Source organism: Jatropha curcas, chromosome 1, assembly GCF_041381405.1.
Source record: "Jatropha curcas cultivar XTBG-Jc1 chromosome 1, XTBG_Jcur_1.0, whole genome shotgun sequence".
NCBI lineage: Eukaryota > Viridiplantae > Streptophyta > Magnoliopsida > Malpighiales > Euphorbiaceae > Jatropha > Jatropha curcas.
This window is the reverse complement of record NC_143151.1, coordinates 4,085,764-4,107,892: the sequence shown is the minus strand read 5'-3', so window position 1 is coordinate 4,107,892 and position 22,129 is coordinate 4,085,764. Positions and strand designations below refer to the sequence as shown.

The 22,129-nt window shown below is 31.4% G+C and overlaps 3 protein-coding genes across 5 annotated transcripts; all 3 read right to left on the bottom strand.

Annotated features, from left to right (window-relative positions):
* Nucleotides 1-496: 496 nt before the first annotated feature.
* On the bottom strand, nucleotides 497-7,404 carry LOC105628104 (zinc finger (CCCH-type) family protein). 3 transcript variants are annotated; one of them, XM_012209446.4, is made up of 14 exons: nucleotides 6,727-7,403; nucleotides 6,146-6,238; nucleotides 5,763-6,056; nucleotides 5,591-5,663; nucleotides 5,316-5,448; nucleotides 5,068-5,221; nucleotides 4,838-4,921; nucleotides 4,493-4,615; nucleotides 3,159-3,425; nucleotides 2,936-3,070; nucleotides 2,557-2,652; nucleotides 2,005-2,322; nucleotides 1,096-1,139; nucleotides 497-988 (listed from the first exon to the last, which is right to left on the bottom strand). In XM_012209446.4, exons 1-14 carry the CDS (start codon nucleotides 7,351-7,353, stop codon nucleotides 742-744), a joined length of 2,688 nt encoding a protein of 895 aa, XP_012064836.1. In that variant the 5' UTR covers nucleotides 7,354-7,403; the 3' UTR covers nucleotides 497-741. The 3 variants fall into 3 exon arrangements, with proteins under 3 accessions (XP_012064836.1, XP_020532585.1, XP_012064837.1); XM_020676926.3 differs by having other exon boundaries at nucleotides 733-988; nucleotides 1,076-1,139; nucleotides 6,727-7,404; XM_012209447.4 differs by lacking the exon at nucleotides 1,096-1,139 and having other exon boundaries at nucleotides 733-988; nucleotides 6,727-7,404.
* A 1,770-nt stretch (nucleotides 7,405-9,174) lies between these two features.
* On the bottom strand, nucleotides 9,175-11,508 carry LOC105628105 (putative E3 ubiquitin-protein ligase LOG2). The gene is made up of 3 exons (XM_012209448.3): nucleotides 11,015-11,508; nucleotides 10,429-10,918; nucleotides 9,175-9,551 (listed from the first exon to the last, which is right to left on the bottom strand). The coding sequence occupies exons 1-3, from the start codon at nucleotides 11,395-11,397 to the stop codon at nucleotides 9,435-9,437; spliced, it is 990 nt and encodes a 329-aa protein (XP_012064838.1). The 5' UTR covers nucleotides 11,398-11,508; the 3' UTR covers nucleotides 9,175-9,434.
* A 2,343-nt stretch (nucleotides 11,509-13,851) lies between these two features.
* On the bottom strand, nucleotides 13,852-15,469 carry LOC105628106 (Galactose oxidase/kelch repeat superfamily protein). The gene has a single exon (XM_012209449.4). The coding sequence runs from the start codon at nucleotides 15,188-15,190 to the stop codon at nucleotides 14,063-14,065; it is 1,128 nt and encodes a 375-aa protein (XP_012064839.1). The 5' UTR covers nucleotides 15,191-15,469; the 3' UTR covers nucleotides 13,852-14,062.
* Between the last annotated feature and the right edge of the window lie 6,660 nt (nucleotides 15,470-22,129).

The following is a 22,129-nucleotide window of genomic DNA, read 5'->3' as shown; positions in this document are numbered from 1 at the left end:
CTGAGGCAAATGCTCCATCTATAGAATTAGTAAAAGAAAAAGTGACCCTTCCACCATTTCACTGGGGCCTTGTTTAGTTCGAAGCAAGAAGACTAAGAGCGTATATACATTTTTTTTTTTTTTTTGTTTTGATTTGCATTATTAATCCAACTCCTCAAACAGTAGGACATTCTACTTTCCTCCCACTGAGTAAAATTTTCTAGTTAAACGTAATTAGTTTACCAATCCTTTTAAGACATTATCTAATGCACTAGATTATTATTATTATTATTATTATTATTATTAAATTCTACTTTTTGAGAAGTAACTTTCAGAAAAAATATACTTACTAGAAAGGAGATCTTTTTGAACCGAATTAAACAATGCCTAAGTTTATGTTTAATGGTTATAGTAGGCAAGAAAGATACTTGAACAAAACTTAAACCTAAAAATGTAGGTGGGCTCTAATGTTAAGAAGAATATCTATATCAGGTAGCCATCTCCAAAAAATATAATGTTTAATCAATAAAATAAAAACAATTTTATTTTTTATTTTTTTGTTATATAGTTGTAGTACAAAGTGGAGGATGAGCTTTCCACATATAGTTGGGAACCCATCTTTCATGTTAACAGAAATTAAATAATAATCAAACAAAGTTTTAAACAAGAATGTAAGACATAACCTATCTATCAAAATTGGAACACATGGCAACAGAAATTTTCATCAATTCTTATGAATTATATGATATCTGAATGGTCTATTTACCTCTCAAGGAGCATCACCATTTCACAGTGTGTAGTATGTGGAAAAAGATCAACAGCCATGGCCTTTACAGGTTGGAAATGCTCTGAAATAGGCATGGACTTCGCTCTATGGCGGGCCAAACCAGCACTGCTCCTGTTCCTCCATCCCCAGTTATTTTTATTCTCTTTCTCTATTTTCTCAGGAGAAGGTGTGCAGAGTTCAATGGCATTTGCTACTAAGGTTTCAGGATTGCAGGAAATATAACTAACAAAACACCAAAAAAGGTGAATTCAGAATAGATACGTGTAGACTTTAAAAAACATAAAAAGAAATTTTAACTAAAATAATGACCACTAGAGCATGAAACTGACACAAGACGCCGTAGATGGGAATGAGTTCTCAAGACTTTGATAACCTGCATTTCGGGGAAAAAAAATAAAAAGTTACCACGCTCTTAATAAAGGACATAACTACCAGGTTGAGATTGAACAAATAACTCGCAGTGCATGGTACAGGCAACACCCAAGGGAAATGGACAAATACGCAGAGGAATGAAAAGACAAGAAAGAGTGTCAAGGAATCTGACATTACACTACTAATACATGTATGACATGTCAACACCTCAGACAAGTATTGAAAAATCAGCAAGTTCAAGCTGTGCAACTACAATTAAATGCCACTAGAGAAGAGCTGGATGAGAGGAAACTTTCACGCAAGTTGTATTGCTGAATCTTTAAAAAATGCCAAAATGAACACAAGTATCAGTTATATTCGGTGCAATGCAGGCCAAATTAACCTTCTAAGATTTTAGATTTACAATGGAAGCTAACTGACCTTTGCTTGTACTGCCCCCCCCCCCCCCCCCCCCCCCCCAAAAAAAAAAAAAAAAAAAAAAAAATCCAACTGAACCAAAAAAAGAAAAACAATTAAACTCTATGGCCCACTGTACCATAGACATTGCTTTGGTTGGAAGAGAAGCCTAACAATTGTTTGCATTCCATGCTGGATAAAGTTCCATGTGAAATATTTGGGTAACATAATGAGGGAAGATGTGAGGACCTTTAGTTCTAGTTATCTGTAAATCTATTCTAGAAGTGGCAATGACATGGGCCAGCATAAGGTGACATTTGCTACAGATCAGATCAATTTATGGAGCATGGCAAATGGGCATGCATTTGTTAGGGAATAATTAATAAAAACAATGTCATATTAATTTGGATAATAATGTCAAAAATGTGGTAATAGAACTGCGAGCATAATACAAGAAAAGTGTTACTCACGGTGGGATGAAGCCCGCTACGAGGAGGATCAACAATAGCAACAACATTTTTAAACTGTGGAATAGATGAATTCTCATCTTCTGAGCTAGAACTCTTCTGAAGTTGATTTTGGTTTTCTTGTCCACCATTTTCTGAACACCCAGAACCACCTTTGTCCTTGCCAAGCTCATGGCTCGAGTTCTCATTACCCGTGGGATTATCTTTATCTTTGTCAGTAGTTATGTCCTTGTCACCACTTCCACATGCATTTGGTAGTTTATCTTGTTTCTGACATCCATTTAGGTACTCCTTCAATAGAGATGCCATCACATTCTCTGCCTGTTGCCTCGTGATTGGCAGCATAAACAAATAGTTCATAAGAGAATCATTAAAAATTTGTAAAATTATAGCAAAAATAAAAAGCAAAATCATTTTTCTGCCGAATGATGCCATCAAAACAGGAAGTTCAAATCATTCTCAAAATATATTTACGTTAATAGCTACTTTATTCAAGTCCTAGTTTGATTTGATTACATTAACCAAGACGATGTAGACAAAACCCAATACTCTCACCTTTGCACAAACAAATCTACAGTTTTTAATGCCATTGATTTCAGCATTCCGATGAGCATCTGAAACTGCAGAAGCATTCATTTCAATCCCAACAACCTAGAGAAATTTCAAAGGAAAAACAAGCTCAATCATTTATCAAGGAGAGAGTTAGAAAAAGAGTTTTCACTTGTCTGGGAGGGAATTATATCTTTCCATCAGATCTAATAATATAATATTTATCACCTCAATGACAATACAGACAAGCCACTGTAAACTTACTGTCTTCGTTTTAAATTAATTTTATCAAAAGATGGGTTTTATGTGCTATAAATCCACAGACATAAAAAATCTCAACCAGAAAACAAGAAAGAGAACAGGAATGCTGGCTATCAACAATTACCATTCCAACAAGATGTGCTAAAGTAAGTCCAATTGTCCCAGTCCCACAGCATATATCAAACAGCAAGGTATCAGGACCCAAACCAGCCCAATCTCCAGCAAGTGCATATAGTTTCTCTGCAGCAAGTGTGTTAACCTACAGTATGGTAGCAGATGTAAAATATACAACAGCACTAGCAGAATTTGTCAGAGGAGCAAGATAGATATGAATCTCAGGCCCAAACCTGGAAAAAGGCAGTTGGTGATATTGAGAAGCGGAGATTACTTATATAATCATGGATTCTCACTTCGATGACATTCTTGGTCGTACCCAGTTCAGAAATATTTTCAGCATTTGGAACAACATTCTTGATTGCATCTGGTTCAGAGCTACCTTCTGCATTTGGAACAACATTGTTGCCCGCCTCCACTTTAGAACTATTTTCATTTGGAAGGGGTAAAATACGCAACGGAGCATCAGCCGGAGCAACATTTGATATTCCTTGGTGATCCTACAAAGAGAAAAGCCAACATTCAATGAAAAAAAAGTGATGGACTTGGGATATGAAAAGAAAGTATTATGTCAATATAAAGAGAAACAGTAAGATGTTACAGCTGACGAAGAAACATCAGCAAGTAACCGAGAAAAGTGATTGATCAATCATATCATTATAATATTATTCCATCAACATTGCAGGGTGTATATATTAACTGAACAAACGAGACATTTCTTTTTTGGACAGCCATGGATATGATTTCATACGCATATTCTAGTAAGAAGTTGTATTTTCCAATAGTCCACATGGCCGACCGATGGTCGGGCCTTTTTGTTCCAGATCAGATCCTATGAATTCTGGAACATGTTACATTGGCTCTATGCTCTAGACCTGAAGGCCAGAATTTCCTGAGTAGCCACCTATGCTCAGGCCCCATTGAACCTATATTGCCTTGAAACATTTATTAAAGATGACAACATCACATTTATTAAAGATGACAACATCAGATTATGAAGAAGAATGATCCTCCAAAACTGCCAATCCCTCCTCCCCTCTCCTCTCTTTCTCCACCTCACAGCACTCTCATATTTTCACTCATCTTGCTTTATCTAAATTTGCTGACATCTTGCAACTTGTTAGTCATATACTTCTTTTTATTATATATGCAGGGAAAATAAAAGTATCTAGCATGTATATAACAAACAGATGAAACATATGGACAAAGAATATATATATATATATATATATATATATATATACATATAATTCATGGAATTAAAACCAACTGCAAGACCAGAACTAAAGATTTTGGCTATCAGCTAAATGCAAATAATGGATTCTAAATAATAGTAAGATCTATTGTAAACTATAAAAGATTACTGTTCTTTTGATCCTTTTGTTTTCAGACAAAACTCTCTGTTGATCATGTACTACACTAATTTCTTTTTTGGTCATCTTTCAGCCAATTTAATTTTTGAGAGAGGGAAAAAGAGAGAGGCTAGTGATCAATGAACTGGTCTCCATAGGTGAAATTTATATCAGCAGTGAGATACATTAGTAAACGATGAACAAAGAACTCATACCTGAAGAACCAAAACTGTTAGAGGCAAAGGAGGAGAATTTGCAGCAGCTCCAGCAGCAAAGGCATGAGATAACCTCCCAAGTTCATTGTTTATTAGTTCATCATCAAAGCCAGCTAGGCAGACCTACATAATTTGGATTCAAAATGTGTAACTACAAGCCCAAAATTCTTTTCAAAAGTATACTTATTATTTCCTCCCAAGCCTCAAGGGATAAAGAACTCAAATGCAAATCTTTTGCATATGAGATTAGACTGGATTGGGCTAAAAGTAGGTTACTTCATTACTTTGTCAATGTATGTCATCACTGAAACAAAGTGAGTCTAACAAAGATTCTACATAACAAACCTGAACAATAAGCATGACCTCTGAAATGTTAACATTATGGTTTTTTACATCAGCATCTTTCTCTGGTACTCTTCCTTCTCGGACCTTATATAAAGACAGAAGGCAAATGAGAGGAACGGGGTTCTAATTTCAAACAAACTTCAACAGTAGATTGGACACAAATGCATGGAAAGGAGCAGCAAGAATGCTAATAGTAAGGTTTTCATTGCTACTAGTTGTTAACCACATACTGTTAATTGACGCCAGAATCCAGTATTGTTAAATCTGTTCCAAATTGGCAAGGCTGATTCTTGCAGAAATTCTTGAAAAATAAAAGAATACTTATAAGCAATGCTAGAAACATTCGGGCAGTCAGCAGGTTCTTCTACAGCTGTCACGCCATCTCTGAAAAAGAATTCTGAGTTTTCAGCAACAACAGATATGGTGGGAAATGCCTAACATTTAAAAAATAAATAAATAAGGAGTGAAAACAAATTACCTAAAATTTCCTAGCATAAAACCAACAATAGGTTTTCCTTGAAGAGAACATCCAACTGAAAACTCACATTTATTACGGTATCCATTCACAATTGGAGATTCAAGTATACCCTCAAGCTTGCATGCAAGACCACCTGCAGCATTGGAATTAAAAAAGCATGTAAAATGATTATGGAAATCTTTTAATTTCATGGATAAACCATTGAACTATCAAGAAATTTTGTTATAAAAAATCCTCTCAGAATGATGTTTTCTGTAAATTTAAAAGAACTTAACCTATTTCCTTAGACTTGAGCACCCATTCTGGCAAAGAAACACCATGTGGACAAGCTTTGCGTGTGTTTCTAGTCTGATAAAAGAAAGTAACAGTTCAGTTTGTTAAGATGCTGTAAAGTCAAAATATGGTACTTAAAAAAAAATAAAGAAAACACATGCAATTGTTTCTAACAAGTTTTTTTAGCATTTGCATGATAGAGCTCTTCTTGTGCTCCAACTGGTCTTCATAAGGCATATGAGAAAGGGGAGTCACTGCATCACGTGCACTTTTTGCCTTGGAACTTGAACCATCTAATATTGAGCTGTCATCATTTGTATCACCATCCTCAGTTACTTCTGAAGGTTCCATTTTCTGTGGAGTATTTTGAGGGAGCTCCATAGCTGATTTTATTTTCTTGTCATATGATCGGGGGATCACATCAGCAACCTTTATTTTCTTGTTGCCAACAGATTTTCCTTGCAGCTCCTATCGCATACAAATTTACAAATATGTTGGCAATGTCATTGCAAGTTCATGAAGTTCACAATTTTTGTATAAATGAAATAGAGGGATACCTCGCTTGCACGTTTCAATTGGTCAACTCCCTCAAAAGTCACAAAACCTACAATCATGCCTTTCTTTTTCTTTGCCAATTTGAAGTGAACACCCTGGCAGGGAACAGTTGCTTACTAACACATAAGAATTTAACACACTATAATATAAATTTCCATATGAAAAGGTTGAACACAACCAGGCAGCAAAACATTGAAAACTGAACAACAAATTGTGTCCTAAACGATTTTAATTAATTGATTATTTTAAGTTCCAGCATTTAGCAATCTATCAACCATAAAAAACAAATAAAGGTGACAAAGGATATATCACAAAGATGGTGTATCATTTATACATTGCAAAGAACAAAAGTTTTCGAACCAGAAAAAAAGAAAACGCATAAACACTCCACTATCCTAATTTTATATACCGTGTGGATCACAATCCAAAAAAAAATAATAATAATCACATACTTAATTTCTATGCTAATAATAACAGATTTACAAGTTCAAAATGCAAGGCCATTTCAATAAAGTTAATAACTTTTTTACTAATATAGTTAAGAACCTTCAATTTCATTTTTGGAGATTTAAATAAAACCTACTTGCTCATTGAGAAAGTTCCTAAAGTTATCCGAATTCCATTTCCTGGGCAGATGCACCAAGCACTTGCTAAGCTCAGGATCCAAACAGCCCCCTTCACCGCCTTCAGCTTCGCCATTATCAACAAGCATCTCAGTCATCATAATCTCCTCTTCTTTATCCTCATGTATATAATCTTTCTTCTCCTCCAATTTCATGGCTTTCTTCGCTCGCTCTGATGTCGGGTCCCAAGTGTTATCTGGCCGCGGCCGGAGCTCCTCTTCGCCATGCGCGTACCTGCACTCACTGCCATGGCTACAGGATTCTGAGTACCGCCTGAAATATGAACATAGGGACGTTTTGTAATATGGATTAAGTGAATGGTCAATTATTTGCTGTGTCTCTGGTTGCTCCGTCTCCTCCCGCTTTCGCTTCTCGCATAGGTTACTGCCACTGCTGTTGCCATCGTTAGCGGTAGTAGCGGCGGCGGAGGCGGATACCTGGGCCGTCGGTGGAGGATTGGAGGGTTGAAGTTGCTCTTGGTCGTGGCGTTGATTGGGTAAATCGTGGAGGGTCATTGCTGTGGAGGTTTCAGTACAGGGGTTTAGGGTTTCAGTTAGAGAGTGTTCGTTATTTGGAGACGAGCCCATCTTCTTCTCCACTACGTACTATCTTGCACTTTGTTTTTGGGTTTAAGTTGAGTTAACCACAATAAAACTGTCTTGTTTCCTTCTGTATTTTAACAATTCTTTTTTTTTTTTTTCCCTCAAATTGCAGTTAATTCATTTATTTTCATAAAATAACTTGCAGAAAAATAATTTGTTAAAAAATATTTTTTAAATAACTTATTTTTTGTTATTTAGTTATAATATTAAAAATTAGTTAAAAATTATTAAAGTATTTATCTCATAAAACCATAACAATATTAATAATAATAGAAATTTTATAATTTAAAAATTTTATTGTTAAATATAAAAAAAAATGAAAAAAATATAAATTATGAAATTCAGTGATGGTGGTGGCCGCAGGTGGCTAGTGGTAAATAGTGACCGTGGTAATAATTATGACGATTAATAAATTAAAAAATACGTATTTATAAGGTTTGTCAATGTTCTAAAAATGTTTTACTCTCTCGAAAATTGAAACTTGTTTTCCTTCAAAAATGATTTAATTTTCCTTTGATCAGGAAAATATTTTCCCTTCACTTATTTTTCTAACACTTCAAACAACGGAAAATTGTAGAAAATATTTTATTACAATTTATTTTATGGAAACAAATAGAGTCTCAATGTGTAAATTTAAAACAGTGATATCAAAAAAGACTATAATAATAATAAAATAATTATAATTAAAATATAATTTTTATTATTCTTATTGGCACTTATTCATAATTTAGTTTTTAATATATTTTTTATTTATTAATCTTTTATCTATTTTATAATATAAGTTGTTTAATGAGAGAATTATATCTTTTATTTATATAAAAAAATAAAAAAGTTCTAATAATTTATACTGTTTTATAATGATTTCTAATTGAGTGCCTACATCAATTAGAACAATCAAAATCTACAGAAGTTCTGATAGGGGAAAAGCGTAATGGTGGTTACCAAATGAATAAAAAAAATTATGAGAAAAGAAAATAAATAAAAACTAAATAAAAGAGACTGAAATTGCAATTGAAGAGTTCAACAATCCAAAATTTTTCTTGTTGAGGTTGTCATGAGACCAATCAACAATAGCTTGATTACACAGCATCGATTTATTACGCCATTATTCATTGATCAAATTGAATGCTCTATTGTAAAAGTAAGAGGAGATTGAAATTTTTATTGTTGCTAGGAAAAGAAAAATTTAGGCTCGATTGTTCCGAAAAATAATTTATTTTTGAAAAATATTTTATATCTTTTAAAATAATTTACTTTTGAAAAATATTTTCTATTTTTTATTTTTTTACAATGTGAAAATTAGATAAAATCATAGTAAATACTCCTTTTTACACAATTTTTTTTTCTAATTACTTATCATCTTTATACTTTTCATTAGACTTAAATATGTTAATAATATTACACATTTTATTTTAATTTTTGGAACAATAACTTTAATAAATATTTAATTAATCAAATTTTACAAATTAAAATATCTAATAGATCAAATTAAAATGTTTAATAGATATGATTTTATAAATTAAAAAGTTCAATAGATCAAATTAGTGCCACAAAATTTTTTATTTCATGATAAAATATGTAACGAGACAACATCTATAAACCTAATTATTTGTGTGATCTTTCCCCGAAGAAACAAAGAATTGCATGATAACCATGTATTAGCAAGTAACTGAGGGCTACTTTCTTTTTTCACTATGAAAAAACAAAAAGGGAAAATGCTAATGATGCTGAAGAACAGCCTATAAGAAGAGCCAAAAATTACATATATATATATATATATATATATATATATCACAAGCCATTGGCTACACTATATACGACACAATTCTGATTGCAAAGAATAGCATTAGGGTGATACAAAGAAATACGATCTTCACACTGCATCTTTTATTCCTGAAAGTGAAGACATCAAAAGACAAACTGAATAAATTAACACATTGGCAGGAGACGGAGAGATAACCTCTCTGCAAAAGCAGGAGAAGGCCGCATGTGTCAACTCTCTCTAAAGCCCATAATCATGAGATGCTCCATGCACTGAGTCACCTTTTATTGGCAGGAAACAATCCTCACTCATCAACTGCATCCTTCACCTTAATTTCCAGGAGGCGCTCAACTGGTTGCCTGCAGATGGGGCATCGGTCTGATTGAAATCGCAACACCTTGGCACATGAACTGCACATACACTGCATCAAGTAGCACAAAGAGAACAAAAAACAGCCATAAGTAAGATTGAACTCTGCAAACTCTAAATCAAATCCACTGCCTGTCATGTATGGAGAATGGCCATAAGTACAATATATATGGAGCAGGAATGAACATAGTCGATAATGATGCAAGCCAAACCCTCTCTCAATGTTGAAAGTTGGATGGAGAGGTGAAGAAAAAAAAAAAAGTGCCTCTCTCCATTAAATCACAAGCTTAACTATCTAGTCCACCCAACCTATGAGAGAAATGATAACACTGGAAGATACTAGTGTGCAGACCACCAATTATTCCAAAAGCCCTAAAATCTAATTATCAGTTTTACAAATTCAATACCATTTGTCAACTTTCCCAAATAAAAATAATAGGTGTGGAAGTTCTTGCACTCAAAAACAAGCATCCAAGGATAAACTATCCCTTCTTGCACTCGAAAACAAGGACTAACACTTCTGTTGGACCATCAACAGGAGCATTGATACAAGAAGAAGTACACACGGAAAGACTACTGAAAAGTGGGACGAATACACATTGAAATAACAAAAGCTCAAGAAATATAGAAACAATAGGGTTCTTTTAGTACATTTATTAACTATTCCGAATATCAATAATAGGTATGGATTATGAAGGTTCTTGACTCAAACACAATCATCCAGGACCGTGGTTAACCAATTTTGCTGGCCAATCCACACAAGCATAAAAGAATTGCAAACAGACAAGATTGCTAAACAATATAATATATATATAAACAACAGGTTACAGGCATCTTCCTAACTAAAATATGATCAATGGAACGGCTCCTTTTTTTTCTTATAAGTGAAAGGAACATCGAGTTATAGAAAGCAGTAGAATCTTTATTACCATGTGTCGGCAAGGGAGGACAGTAGTGTCTCGTGGTTCTGACAAGCAAATCACACATTCTTTTCCAGAATCATTTTCATCAGATTCAACTTCCACAGAGTTCCCAATCCCAAAAATCTCCTGCAGCTCATATCTTGTACTATTCACCCATAGAATTTGTTTAATCACTCTAACAAAGTATTTATCATTTTCTTTCTTATCAAACACAGCCAAAGTGATCTGAGAATTCCCAGTTGAGTTTGTTCCCAATTCATCATTGTTTAAGTGGCGTGCCTCAGCCTTCACCATTAGAGGATAAACCCCCTCGGCATCCTCTTTCTTTAACTCTACATCCTCAAACATGGAGAAATCAATCCCCATCCCACTTGGTTGTCGAAACTTTTGACCAAGACCTTGTTCAAAAGATATACTGACTGGTTTAAGCATGTCTTCCTTTGTAGCTGTAAGGTTACAATTTTCACCTTCTTTAGCAAAAAAAGCTACTGTAATCCTGCCATTCACAATTAAAAATCGATTTTTATTAAAGATAAAAACTTCAATAGAAATTGTCAAATTAAAATAAAAGGGAATTTTTTGGGAAAATTACCTTCCGGCGGCGGTGGCATCAAAAGTGAAAGAGACGAGGAATTTTCCGGGATTCTCTTCGTCTTCCTCAACCCTAATACTATCTTTCCTTATATTCACATCATTCTTAATTGTTACAGCCTTCTGATGCTCTACCGGTGGCGAAAACATAGGCGGAGGTGCACCACAAGGGTAACGATATAAATGATGAGGAACTGGGCGATACGGCATAGGATGCGACGGATAGTATCCAGGAGCGTATTGATGATACTGGTAAGGTATATTAGGGTTTGGATATTGAGATGGAGCAGCGAATGCGTATTGACTTGTCGTGATTTGGGCTTGCGGCGCCGGCGATGGATGGCTATGGTGGTGCCTACGGCTATTGCTTCCTGAATTTCCCATCGGTCAAAATTTGACTGTTTGGGTGATAAGAAAGTTGAGGAAAATAAGAGGCAATAATTTAAAAAAAAAAAAATTGGGGTTTTTTGTAAAAGACGGAGACATCAAATTAACGAAAATCCAATATCACCACCAACAGCGGTTCTTACAAGGACGCGAAGCGGTTTGTGTTGCTTGCCAGCTTTGCAATGCTGGCCCACCTAAAAGGTTTGTTTGCCACGTCATGGTGTTTTAGGTTACGTGGCAAAATTGATTGCTTGGGGTTTTTGGTAAATTAATCATTGGAGAGTGATTGACTTGTTTTGGTAATAAGTAGCTGGTAAAGAATTAGTGTTAATTAATTAAAGAATTAATTAAATATAAAATAAATAATTTTATTAGTGCTATTAATTTAATTGCACGATATATTATTGAGTAAAATATGAATTTAAATAATTTTTTAGGAACAACAAATTTTTTAATCCATTATTAATTAAATAGTAAAATTAAATGATTTTAGGAGGTTTAGGTAACATTTTGGTATGTATTAATTAGATTTAGAAATAATGAATGATAAGATTTAAATGTTTGAAATGGATACACAAAAATTTTTATAAATTTCACTTATTAAATTGAGTTTAATTCCATTCTTTATCACTGTGTATATTGTAATAACATACATAAAAATAGAGTAAATTTTATGAAATTGATTTCAATTTTATTGTTTTGAAGGAAAAAGAATTTCCATTTCGCTTTATTTTTCAAGTTTATTTTTTTTTATTGATGAAATATCATAATATGTGATTAAAAATAATTAAATAATTAAGAAAATAATAAATTTAAGAGACAAAGCAATTTTCGACTGTTTTTAAGTAGCTGTTAGTTATTTTTTTAACTACCCTAAAGCGGCGGAGTAGATTGCCAAACATTAATTAATAGGGACAGCTAACGAGCATTAAAAGAGTTAATTTAATCCAATGAGTCCAGAATATATGTGGTTAGTGGTCAAATAATCACGCGCGTGTGAAAGAAGGTGGAAGTCGAAACCCTTACGTCTCTACGTAACTCTCCATTTTTTGGTTGAAAAAAAAAAACAAAAAAAAGAGAAAAGGTTACCAATTTGTGGATAGCGTTTGTCGCGCTGTAAAAATACCGCACTTAACTGAACTGCCTCTCCGACACAATCCATAACAGACGAAAGGGTTGAAACTTTCAATTTTCAATCTTTGAGTTTTTCAACTACTTAGTACGGCCTTTTTTTTTTTTTTTTGTCCTTTTTAATTTTGACCTCTCCATCGTGCATTGCCTGGAGTACAATTTTTAATATCCTTTTTAATTTTGTAATTTTTGTTTAATTACAATTGTAATTTAGTTTTCACAAATAAATAGTCACTGAAAAAATGAAGATGCATTTGAATTTTGACATAGTTTTATTTCCGCAATTTCCCACTTCTTTCTCTCTCTCTTTTTTTTTTTTTTCTGGGTAAAACGCATAGAAATCTTGCATATATTTTTAGTTTTCACATTAAACAAACATAAGCTATTTTTGCAGTAATTCCAAAAATACAATTGGATTCATCTGTATGTGTGAACCAGCTCATACAAGCAGACAAATTATTCTTCCATGACAGATTTCAAGATCAGCGATGACTTTTCTTTTCCTCCTTTTTTTTTTTTTTTTGTTTTTCCAAATAAAAAAAGGTCGAAGAAGTTTAGCTGAGGAAACAATCTAGTAGATGTAAAGCTGATGTTATCAGTTACAAGTTCAGTTAAATGCGTGCGCAAATGATTTAATCAGACATCATCAACATCAAACTTCTGTCCTTGCAGTCAATAGAAATTATTTCACAACAAACAAGAGGGGAAGAAGAAGAGGAAGAAAATATGTAGCTATAATCAATGTTTTCATCAAACTGGCATGGCGTATGGTATGCAATTTTTGTAACTATAAAACGAATCTGATAAAGTATGCAGCAGATGACATACAGCATGCAATATACAGCGGCAGAATACTTGCTGCAACCAAGGCTAATAATTGTGGAAGCAATTTGGCCAATACTAGGAACACATTATCACATCCAAGTTTGCGGATTTTTTCTTTTTTATTTTTTGCCGTCTTCCGGTAAGTGAACAAGAGAAACTGTCTTAAAATAATTAGTGTAGATTGTCTCCACGAAACATCACTAGAACTCAAGGGAATTTTTTTCATTAAAAAAGGAAATGAACTATGGATTAAATGAATAATGTAATATTTCAAAAAAAAAAAAATTATAACTCACAGGCAAGTACTGCATATACTTTCAATTGGAAGAGAAAGTAAACAAGTGCTGGATGTATGCACCAAAAGAAATACAAAATCATGAAACAATAATGGTTTTCTCAATTTATTAGCTGTGATCAGAAATGTAACTTAACAGTAGGGAAAGAAAAGAGAAAGAGAGAACAGAGTATTTTCCCAAGTAACCTTACTCCGTACTCTTGAAAGCAAATAAAATGCAGAATCTTGAAGTGAAACACTCAAATTTAAATACAAGGGTGTTAAGAAAAGGAAACCAAATTATCATATTGAGAAGTGCTATCTCAGTGACAAATTAATTCTAGTCAATCAAATAAACGTTTGGGCAGCACCTTAAAAGCAAGTCAGATTGCTGTAACCTTCACTCTCGGTTGAGTCAATCTAAAAGAATCCTCAACAACCCATAACTGCACAATTGTAAACAAACACACCAACATGCTCCTTCACACCAAGAACCTTCCAGTCCAAAATACCATTATTGACTCCAGATTTTGGACACCAAGAGTTAAGAACAACAGCTTCACCTTCTGGGCCTCTCTGCCCACCCACAACCAGAAGCTCCTTTCCACAAGCCTTGAAAGCCAAGCCCCAACCATTTGAAGAATCAGCCCTCACAGGAAGCCTCCCCAACACATCCCAGGTGTTTTTCACCTTGTCATACTTTTTCACCATGTTAGTTAAATACTCAACAGCATATAGCTGGTTATCCACGACTGCAACAAGCGGAGGAGCTTGAGCAGCCCGATTAACATTTGGATACATTCCTTCTATTGTCCTCCACTTCCTTGTCTCAAAATCATACTCCTCACCACAAGTCAATGAAACAGTGGGACTTGACATCCCACCAATCACGTAGAACTTGCCATCCATAAAAAAACCAGAGCACAATCTACGTGGCGAATGCATGTTCGGTAGCATTTCCCATTTGCCTGTTGAAGAATCATATAACTCTGCTGAATTCAAAACATTCCCATTCTTATCACTCCCTCCTGCAACAACAGCAATAGAACCAAAACTACCTGATCCAAACAAACAACGGGGGCGATTCATCCCTTCACACTTTACCCAACCGCGACGAATCAAACTATATTTCCATATAGCAAAATCAAAGAGCTCACGCCCAAAAACCAGCAATTCACTACCCACAGCCAATGACTCCTTATCTGCATGATTGAAACACTCATCGCAAGGTATCTTGGGCAAAGCCATCCATTTCTTTCTCATGGGATCAAATGCTTCCCATCCCCTCGGATCACAAACTAGATACACCCAGTGCTCTACAATTCCCAATTGCTTCCTTAGCCCATACAAATATCCACTTCCAATTAGCCCATGAAACCTCTTGTTTATACAAGATAATGAAGCATAATCCGATCTACAAGCCCAAGCTAGACAATTTAATGCAACATCATCAATAAGACCAGGGAGGAGTGCATCACTTGATCCTAATCGTAAACGACCATCATTTACTCCTCCCCTTGTATTTATAATTGAATGGCCCATTACTTCTTCTTCCTCCATCGATTTTGTAATCTAAATAAGTTGTTTCTTTGTATTATTAACCAATCTTTGCTATCACCCAAAGAAAACTCAGGCAAATTCCCCAAATGAAAAACAATCCTAATAAATTATCAAACAATTGCACTTATACCAGAGTTCTTGATTATTCTCCCAATAACCTGAAAACAAATTGCGATCTTTGAAGACAATCACTCTCCATCTATTTATCTTTTCCATTAATTCAACAAAACAGCATTATGTACCTCCATTTCACACTCCCACTATCCCTACACAATTCCTCAGGCAAATTATTCTTTTTCTATAATAAAAAACAACACTTCTTTATCCAATTACCAAAGAAAGAGCAGAAAATTCGGATTTTGAGAAATCATGCCGGAATTATAGAGAAAAGAATCGCAAACAAAGATACAACAGAGTCCAAGCGGTGTGACCCAATTACCAAGATTTGTCGGCAAATTTTTCCAATTGGTTTCCCGCAATACGAACAGAATTATTACCTGAAATTTTATGAGAATATAGAACCAAACAATATAAATTAACCAACAAATATGGAACGGGTAAACAAACAATTATATTTATAATTAATTAAACTAAGATTGTAATTTCAGGTCCGATCCAAATCCAATCCCATGAAAATGATACGGATCCTAAGCGAGCTATGCCTATAAAGCTAGTTATAAGTAGAGCTGCGAAGTAATATATATAAACAAATACAAATAAATTTGCGACTGTACCTGAAATAATTAAACATAGGGCGGATCTCTGATTTCGGGTCACCGGAGAACTTGCCGGGAAATTTTCCCGTCGAACATATATCCGGAGTCCGGCGAGTATAAAAGAGAGAGAGAGAGAGACAGAGAGGTATCTGGGATAGTTTGTATCAGAAAGAAGCAGAACTGATAAAGGGAAAGAGAGTGCGTTATAAAACTGAAATACATTGGTTTTTTTTATGTTTCGAAAGTGTCCCTGAAGTTTATAATATTTCATAAAAGTCCCAAAAAATTCCCTTTTATTTTTTTTAGCCGTTTTCTCTTTATAAGCGGCACGCAAAGAGAAGCAAAATTGTCTGCTTCCATCTTGTGTATCACTTTTCTATTTTTTTTTTTTTTTTGTAGGGAATATACTTTTCTAAAAAAATAAAAAAGTTCATTTTCCTCAAATATTATTTTATTTTATTAATGAAGTTTCGATTCCAACTTATAATTTTTAAGAAAATTTTTTCATTTTTTAATAGTATTTTTATATATTTTTTTGTAATATTACTTGATTAACGAATTTATTTTGATACCTTTAAATTTTTTTAATTAGATATTTTTTAATATTATATAAAAAATATATAAATGTGGAAGTGGAAAAAAAATAAATTTCCATAGATATTTATAGTGATATTATATCCTAAATTATTCTTAATTATAACCAAGTAAAAGATTTTAATAAAATAATCATAATAAATAATAAAAATTTGATTTTTTAATTTTTCTACAATTTGTTGTGTATTATTTATTTTTATGTTTTTTTAATTTATACATTATCTATTTCTATATATTTTTATTTTTCAACCTTCCTTGTTATATCATAGTAGTACTATGTATATATGATTTTAGAACGATGGTATTGACATTAATTCACATAATTTAACAGTATAATAACTAAATTAAAAAAAAAAAAACAGAGCATAAGCTTTGGAAAATTAATTAAAAAATAAAAATAACTCATTTTACAAAGATTAAAAAAAGGGGTTAACCTAAAAAAAAAAAACTCTGAAGTTTGTCGATTGTTGTAAAAACACCGTAATAAACTTCGTCCCCTTGGCACCTCAATTTAAAAACTTTATAATATATCACTCTAAAATTAAATTTAGCTAGGATTTTTAAATAAAAAATTATTAAAATAGATCTCATCAAACTAGGTTGGATTAATTTAACCCGAACTCCTCAAAGCGCAACATTTTAATCAAAACACACCGTATTGATTTAGGTAGACTCTAACAAAAATTAATGTTGGAATAAGAATTAGATAACTATACAATTTAATTATTATAAAGTGTCTCCTTATTTTTTTTTTTTAAGAACTTTTAACTTTCTTGTTTTTCTAAATAACTCTTAAATTTATTTTTATTTTTTATGTTTTGGGTTGGACCACGTAATGTATTTTTCTTTTAAGTTTGAAAATTAATAATATAGTAATAATTTGAAAATTAATTATATTAATTATATATTGTTAAACATTGATATAAATATTATATATTTATAAATAAACATTATTAAATTTTAATTTTTTAATTTTTTAATTTTATATATTCTGATTAGATAGGTATCTTTTAATGTTTATATAAAAATTAATTTTATTTAATAATAAAATGTGACAATTATATTTATCATATTCTTAATATAAAATTATACTTTAACATTATAAAAATTTAAACACTATGAAAAGAGAATTATAATTAATATTCAATATTAAAAAATATAAATAACTAATAAATAACGAATAATGAAAACGTGCAACACATGTTATAAAAAAAATTGTTCCTTTTAATATGGACTCTTCGTTTATTTTGAACTTGATTTTTGAAATTACTTACTGAAGATGCTATGCCATCACCTGTTTCCAAAGATTGCATTGTTGTACCAATTGATGTGCGTAAAGCTAAATTTAATATAGGAATGAGCATACTGAAAAATCTATTGAACCGATTCACTTAATTTGATGTTTAAAAAGTCTAATTTGATTTCAATTTTAATAAAAAAAAGTTAAATTTTTTTATTCATTTCAATGTTTATTATATTAAACCAAATAACTAAAAAACTCTAAAAATTAAACTAGTTTTATTCAAAAATTAAAAAAGAAATATTGAATTGAATAGGTTGAGTTCAATTTGGTTTATAAATAGTTTCATTCAATTCGGTTTTGTCGTATAAAAATTAGATTTATTCAATTAATAATAATTAGGTTTAAGGAAAAAAAATTAAAATTACTTTCTAAATTATATCAAATTAATACATGAAAATTTTTATTTTAAAAAACTAATTATGAGGTCCCTAACTTACCGTTAATACTTTGGTCATCTCATCCAAAATAGAGTTCCTAATGTTTGAACTCTAGCTAATTCTTGAATAAGGCATGTTAAGTGAAAATGAAAATGTCATTTTGCGCTTTATTATAAGTGTTTTTGAAAAATTAAATTTTTTTGAAAGTGGAAAACTACAATTGTTTTATTGTTTTAATAGAACACTAGTAGAAATTTTCTCATTAACACAATAAAGTTTTGAATTAGATAGAAATTTAGATAGGGATTTCATTATTAGGATAAATTATTATTCAATGCCCTTCCTCTAGCACAATAGGCCAATGGCTATAATTATTATTTTGGTTGTTATATTATTAAAACACCAACTATATTATACATCTTTCATCTTCCTTACCCAACTTTCATAACACCTTAAAATGCACAAATTTCCTTGTTTAGTTACATATTCTTACAAATCTATAACACAAAGCAAAGTTGCTAAAGAGGAACACTAATTACTTATGAACAAGAAACAATATAGGATTTTAGGTTCAACAACCGCCTTAACTCTTATGAAAGAACAGGACATAGACATTATAACCTTCAAGAAAATAAAATGGTTTTAGTTGTGAATGGTATCAATCCAAAAGAATGAGGCTATTCTAAGCAATTAGAGATGTTGGGTTCATTCTATGGATATAGCCCAACTATAGTCTATCTACGTTGGCTTAGAGACTTTTTTTTTTTTTCCCTAAACATAGATAAGCTCGTTAGACTAGAACTAAATTTAACTCGCTGGATTATAATTAAATTATACTCCCACCGAATCGGCTCATTAAGGGGTAAAGTGCTTCAGCAATTATTTACTCTACATATAAGGATCAAACTCTCGACCTCATTTAAGATAGAAGAGTACCGAATCACTCATCTCAATACTCATTTGGTAGAATGTTAGAGACTTCAAGTACTAAGGCATTATAACTTAAGAGTTATTGGCTTTCTTTCCTCTCTCTCCCTCCTACCATATTTGTACCTATGTGCTTTAAATGTTAGGCAAATGATGGGTACCAGCTCATACTTTAGATAAACACCAATTTTATGAGTAGATACCCTATCAAAATCCATGTGAAAGTGAATGGCTATATTTATTTGGGTTTTTATAAAAATCACATGAAAAAGAAAGGAAGAAAGAAATTATGTGTATAGTGAAAGTTTGATCAACCATCACATGAAGTTCATTGAATATAACCCATTTTACAAGCACTATCATTTTTTGCTTCTTCTTCATTATAGGAATTAGCTAGGATTAGGAACCCCACTTCTTTAATTTTTTAAGGTTCATAATAAAATCTTTAGCTTCTTTTTATTTATTTATTTTTCGTTTGAAAATTTTAGGGTTTTTTAGTTATTATTTGGTACTTAATATTTATGTTCTTTGTGGGTTCTACTTTAGCAACTTTTCTTTGCAATAATAATATCTTTGTGGTTCACAAAGAAAAGATAAGGAAAATTAAATCCTTATGGCACACATATAGAAACACTATGATCAAATATTGACATTTTAAATTTTTCTCCCTTTCCCTTTTTTTTTTTTTTTTTTTTCTCTTTTTCTCTCTAAGGGAAAGTGTCTAAGCATTGAAAATTGCTATGGAAAGGTTTCTTTTGTCTAGCATCTAGAGAATGTGTTAGGTTCCTCCACTCAATTTATTTTGAGCTTGCTTAAATTTTAAAGTATTATAATGAAGAATTTTCTTTTTCGATTCCATCATTAATTTGCTGTATCGGATGGGCTATATATAAAGCGTAGATAAGTCTTCCTACGATTTTCGTGTTAAATAAAAATATACGCTCATTGTTTTTCAAAGTAGGCGGATAAAAAAAAAAATCCAAATACTTGTATCATTGGGACAAAAAGAATTGAGAGAGGTAGACAAAGAAAATTGAAGGGAGCATAGGAAGAAAATTGGAAAAGGAATAGATGGAAAGTAATTAAGACTTTGGCCACAAACTCATGCATAGGAAAAGACATATATATTGACCATCACATTCACATGCCCGCCCTCAAGGGTTGACTAATACCAAACTTATTGTCCATCTATATAAACATGTTAAACCTACCCTTCCTATACTAACTTTATGTTGCCATTTTTACTTTTCTAATAATTATTATTTAATGCATTTTTATATTAAAAAATATATTTTATTTTGATAAGATTTTAATTCTCATAAAGTTTTTCTTCTATATATGCAGCAAATCAATCTGGCTAGAGTTTCCATATCTTATAAAAATATAGGAAATGAGTGGTCTTAAGTTCGAATTCTCTTTATTGTAGAAAATTTTATTACTAAAAAAATTTATTGTAGAAAATTTTATTACTAAAAAAATTATTAATCCGCAGGATTTATTATGTCATTAAGCTTCATTTAGATAAATAATAATAATAATAATAAATAGTTATTGGTATTTTTTTGATTATAAAGAATATGTATCTTTATAGATTATAACCATATGAGAATGGTTTTATTTATTGAGATGTTTAGTATGTATCTCAATAATATTTTTTTTTTCAATTTTTTGCTTTTTTTAATATTTTATTTGAAATTATTAATTAAGAGAAGAATCAAAGTGAAGTTATTAGGAAGAAATTACTTTAAGTTACGAAATGAGTAGGAAATCATTTTTTCAATCAAAAAATTACAATTTTATCATCCATATTACCCACTAGAGAAGTTGGTGTAGGTATGAATTGGTAATTTCGAATGTTTTGTCTTCATTTTCCTCTTAAGATTAGTGAATTTAGAGGATTAATGTACAAAATTTTCCTTTAATCACTTGTTCCCACTCACATATTTTCTTAAAAAAAGACAAAAAAAAATATAAATATTTTCAGGTTCTCATTTTCCATTATTTTCAATTTTATTTGTTTAAAATATACAATAAAAATGATATTTATGAAATTTAATTTATATCTTAAATTAATAATAACTACTTATAATTGAACATTAAGGCTCTAACTTCATCAATAATAATTTTCCGTTGAAAGGAAAATGAATGAAAAGCTATAGTTTGTATTTATTACTGAATTATAAATTTTAAAAATAAAGATTTACCCTGGTAATTAAATTTTATATCAAATTGTATGATTTATTTAGAAAAATGAATATAATATATTATATATTGGATGCCAAAAAAAATAATTGGTGATATTATGGCCAAATTTACTATTATTAACTTAATAACCATAAAAATAACGATGGCAAAAAAAAAAAAATTCATTCTAAAAAATAATAAATAGATAAATAGTCTGTAAGGCACAAGTGTGGCTGGTGGCTTCTATACAATCAACTTTGGGCCTTAAAAGTTGCAAAAAAAGAGGGATACAAAAGAGAAAATTTTTTTTAAAAAAAAGACATTTTTAATATAAAATCAATATATTTTTAATTTAAGAAAAAGATCAATATATAAAAATTTGGAATAAAAGTTTAGTACAAAAAAAATTCCAGCTAAGCAATTAAGCTCATAAAATGTAAAAAGGCCAATCAAAGTACTGAACTGGGCTGACCTTTTCAGACCTGTCTCCAGGTTTTAATTGAAATAGATATAACAAGTACAAAATAGTACATTTTCAAAAGCTTACAAGCACCTGCATTTCCTTTTCCTCTGGCTATGACTAGTATAATACTGTGTTTGACTGTAAATTTTACTCCAAATTTTTTAAATTATTGCAATTTCACCTTAAATTGATATTTATATTTTGAGCATCTCGAATTTATTTGTCTAATTATAATTACATCCTAAAAGTGAATTAGGGCATGTTGATTGAATTTATCAATTGGTTATAATTATATCCTATAAGTAAATTAAAAATTAAAATTTTGATTAAAATAAAATAAAAATGGATTATATTTTTAATCTAAACTTATTTAAA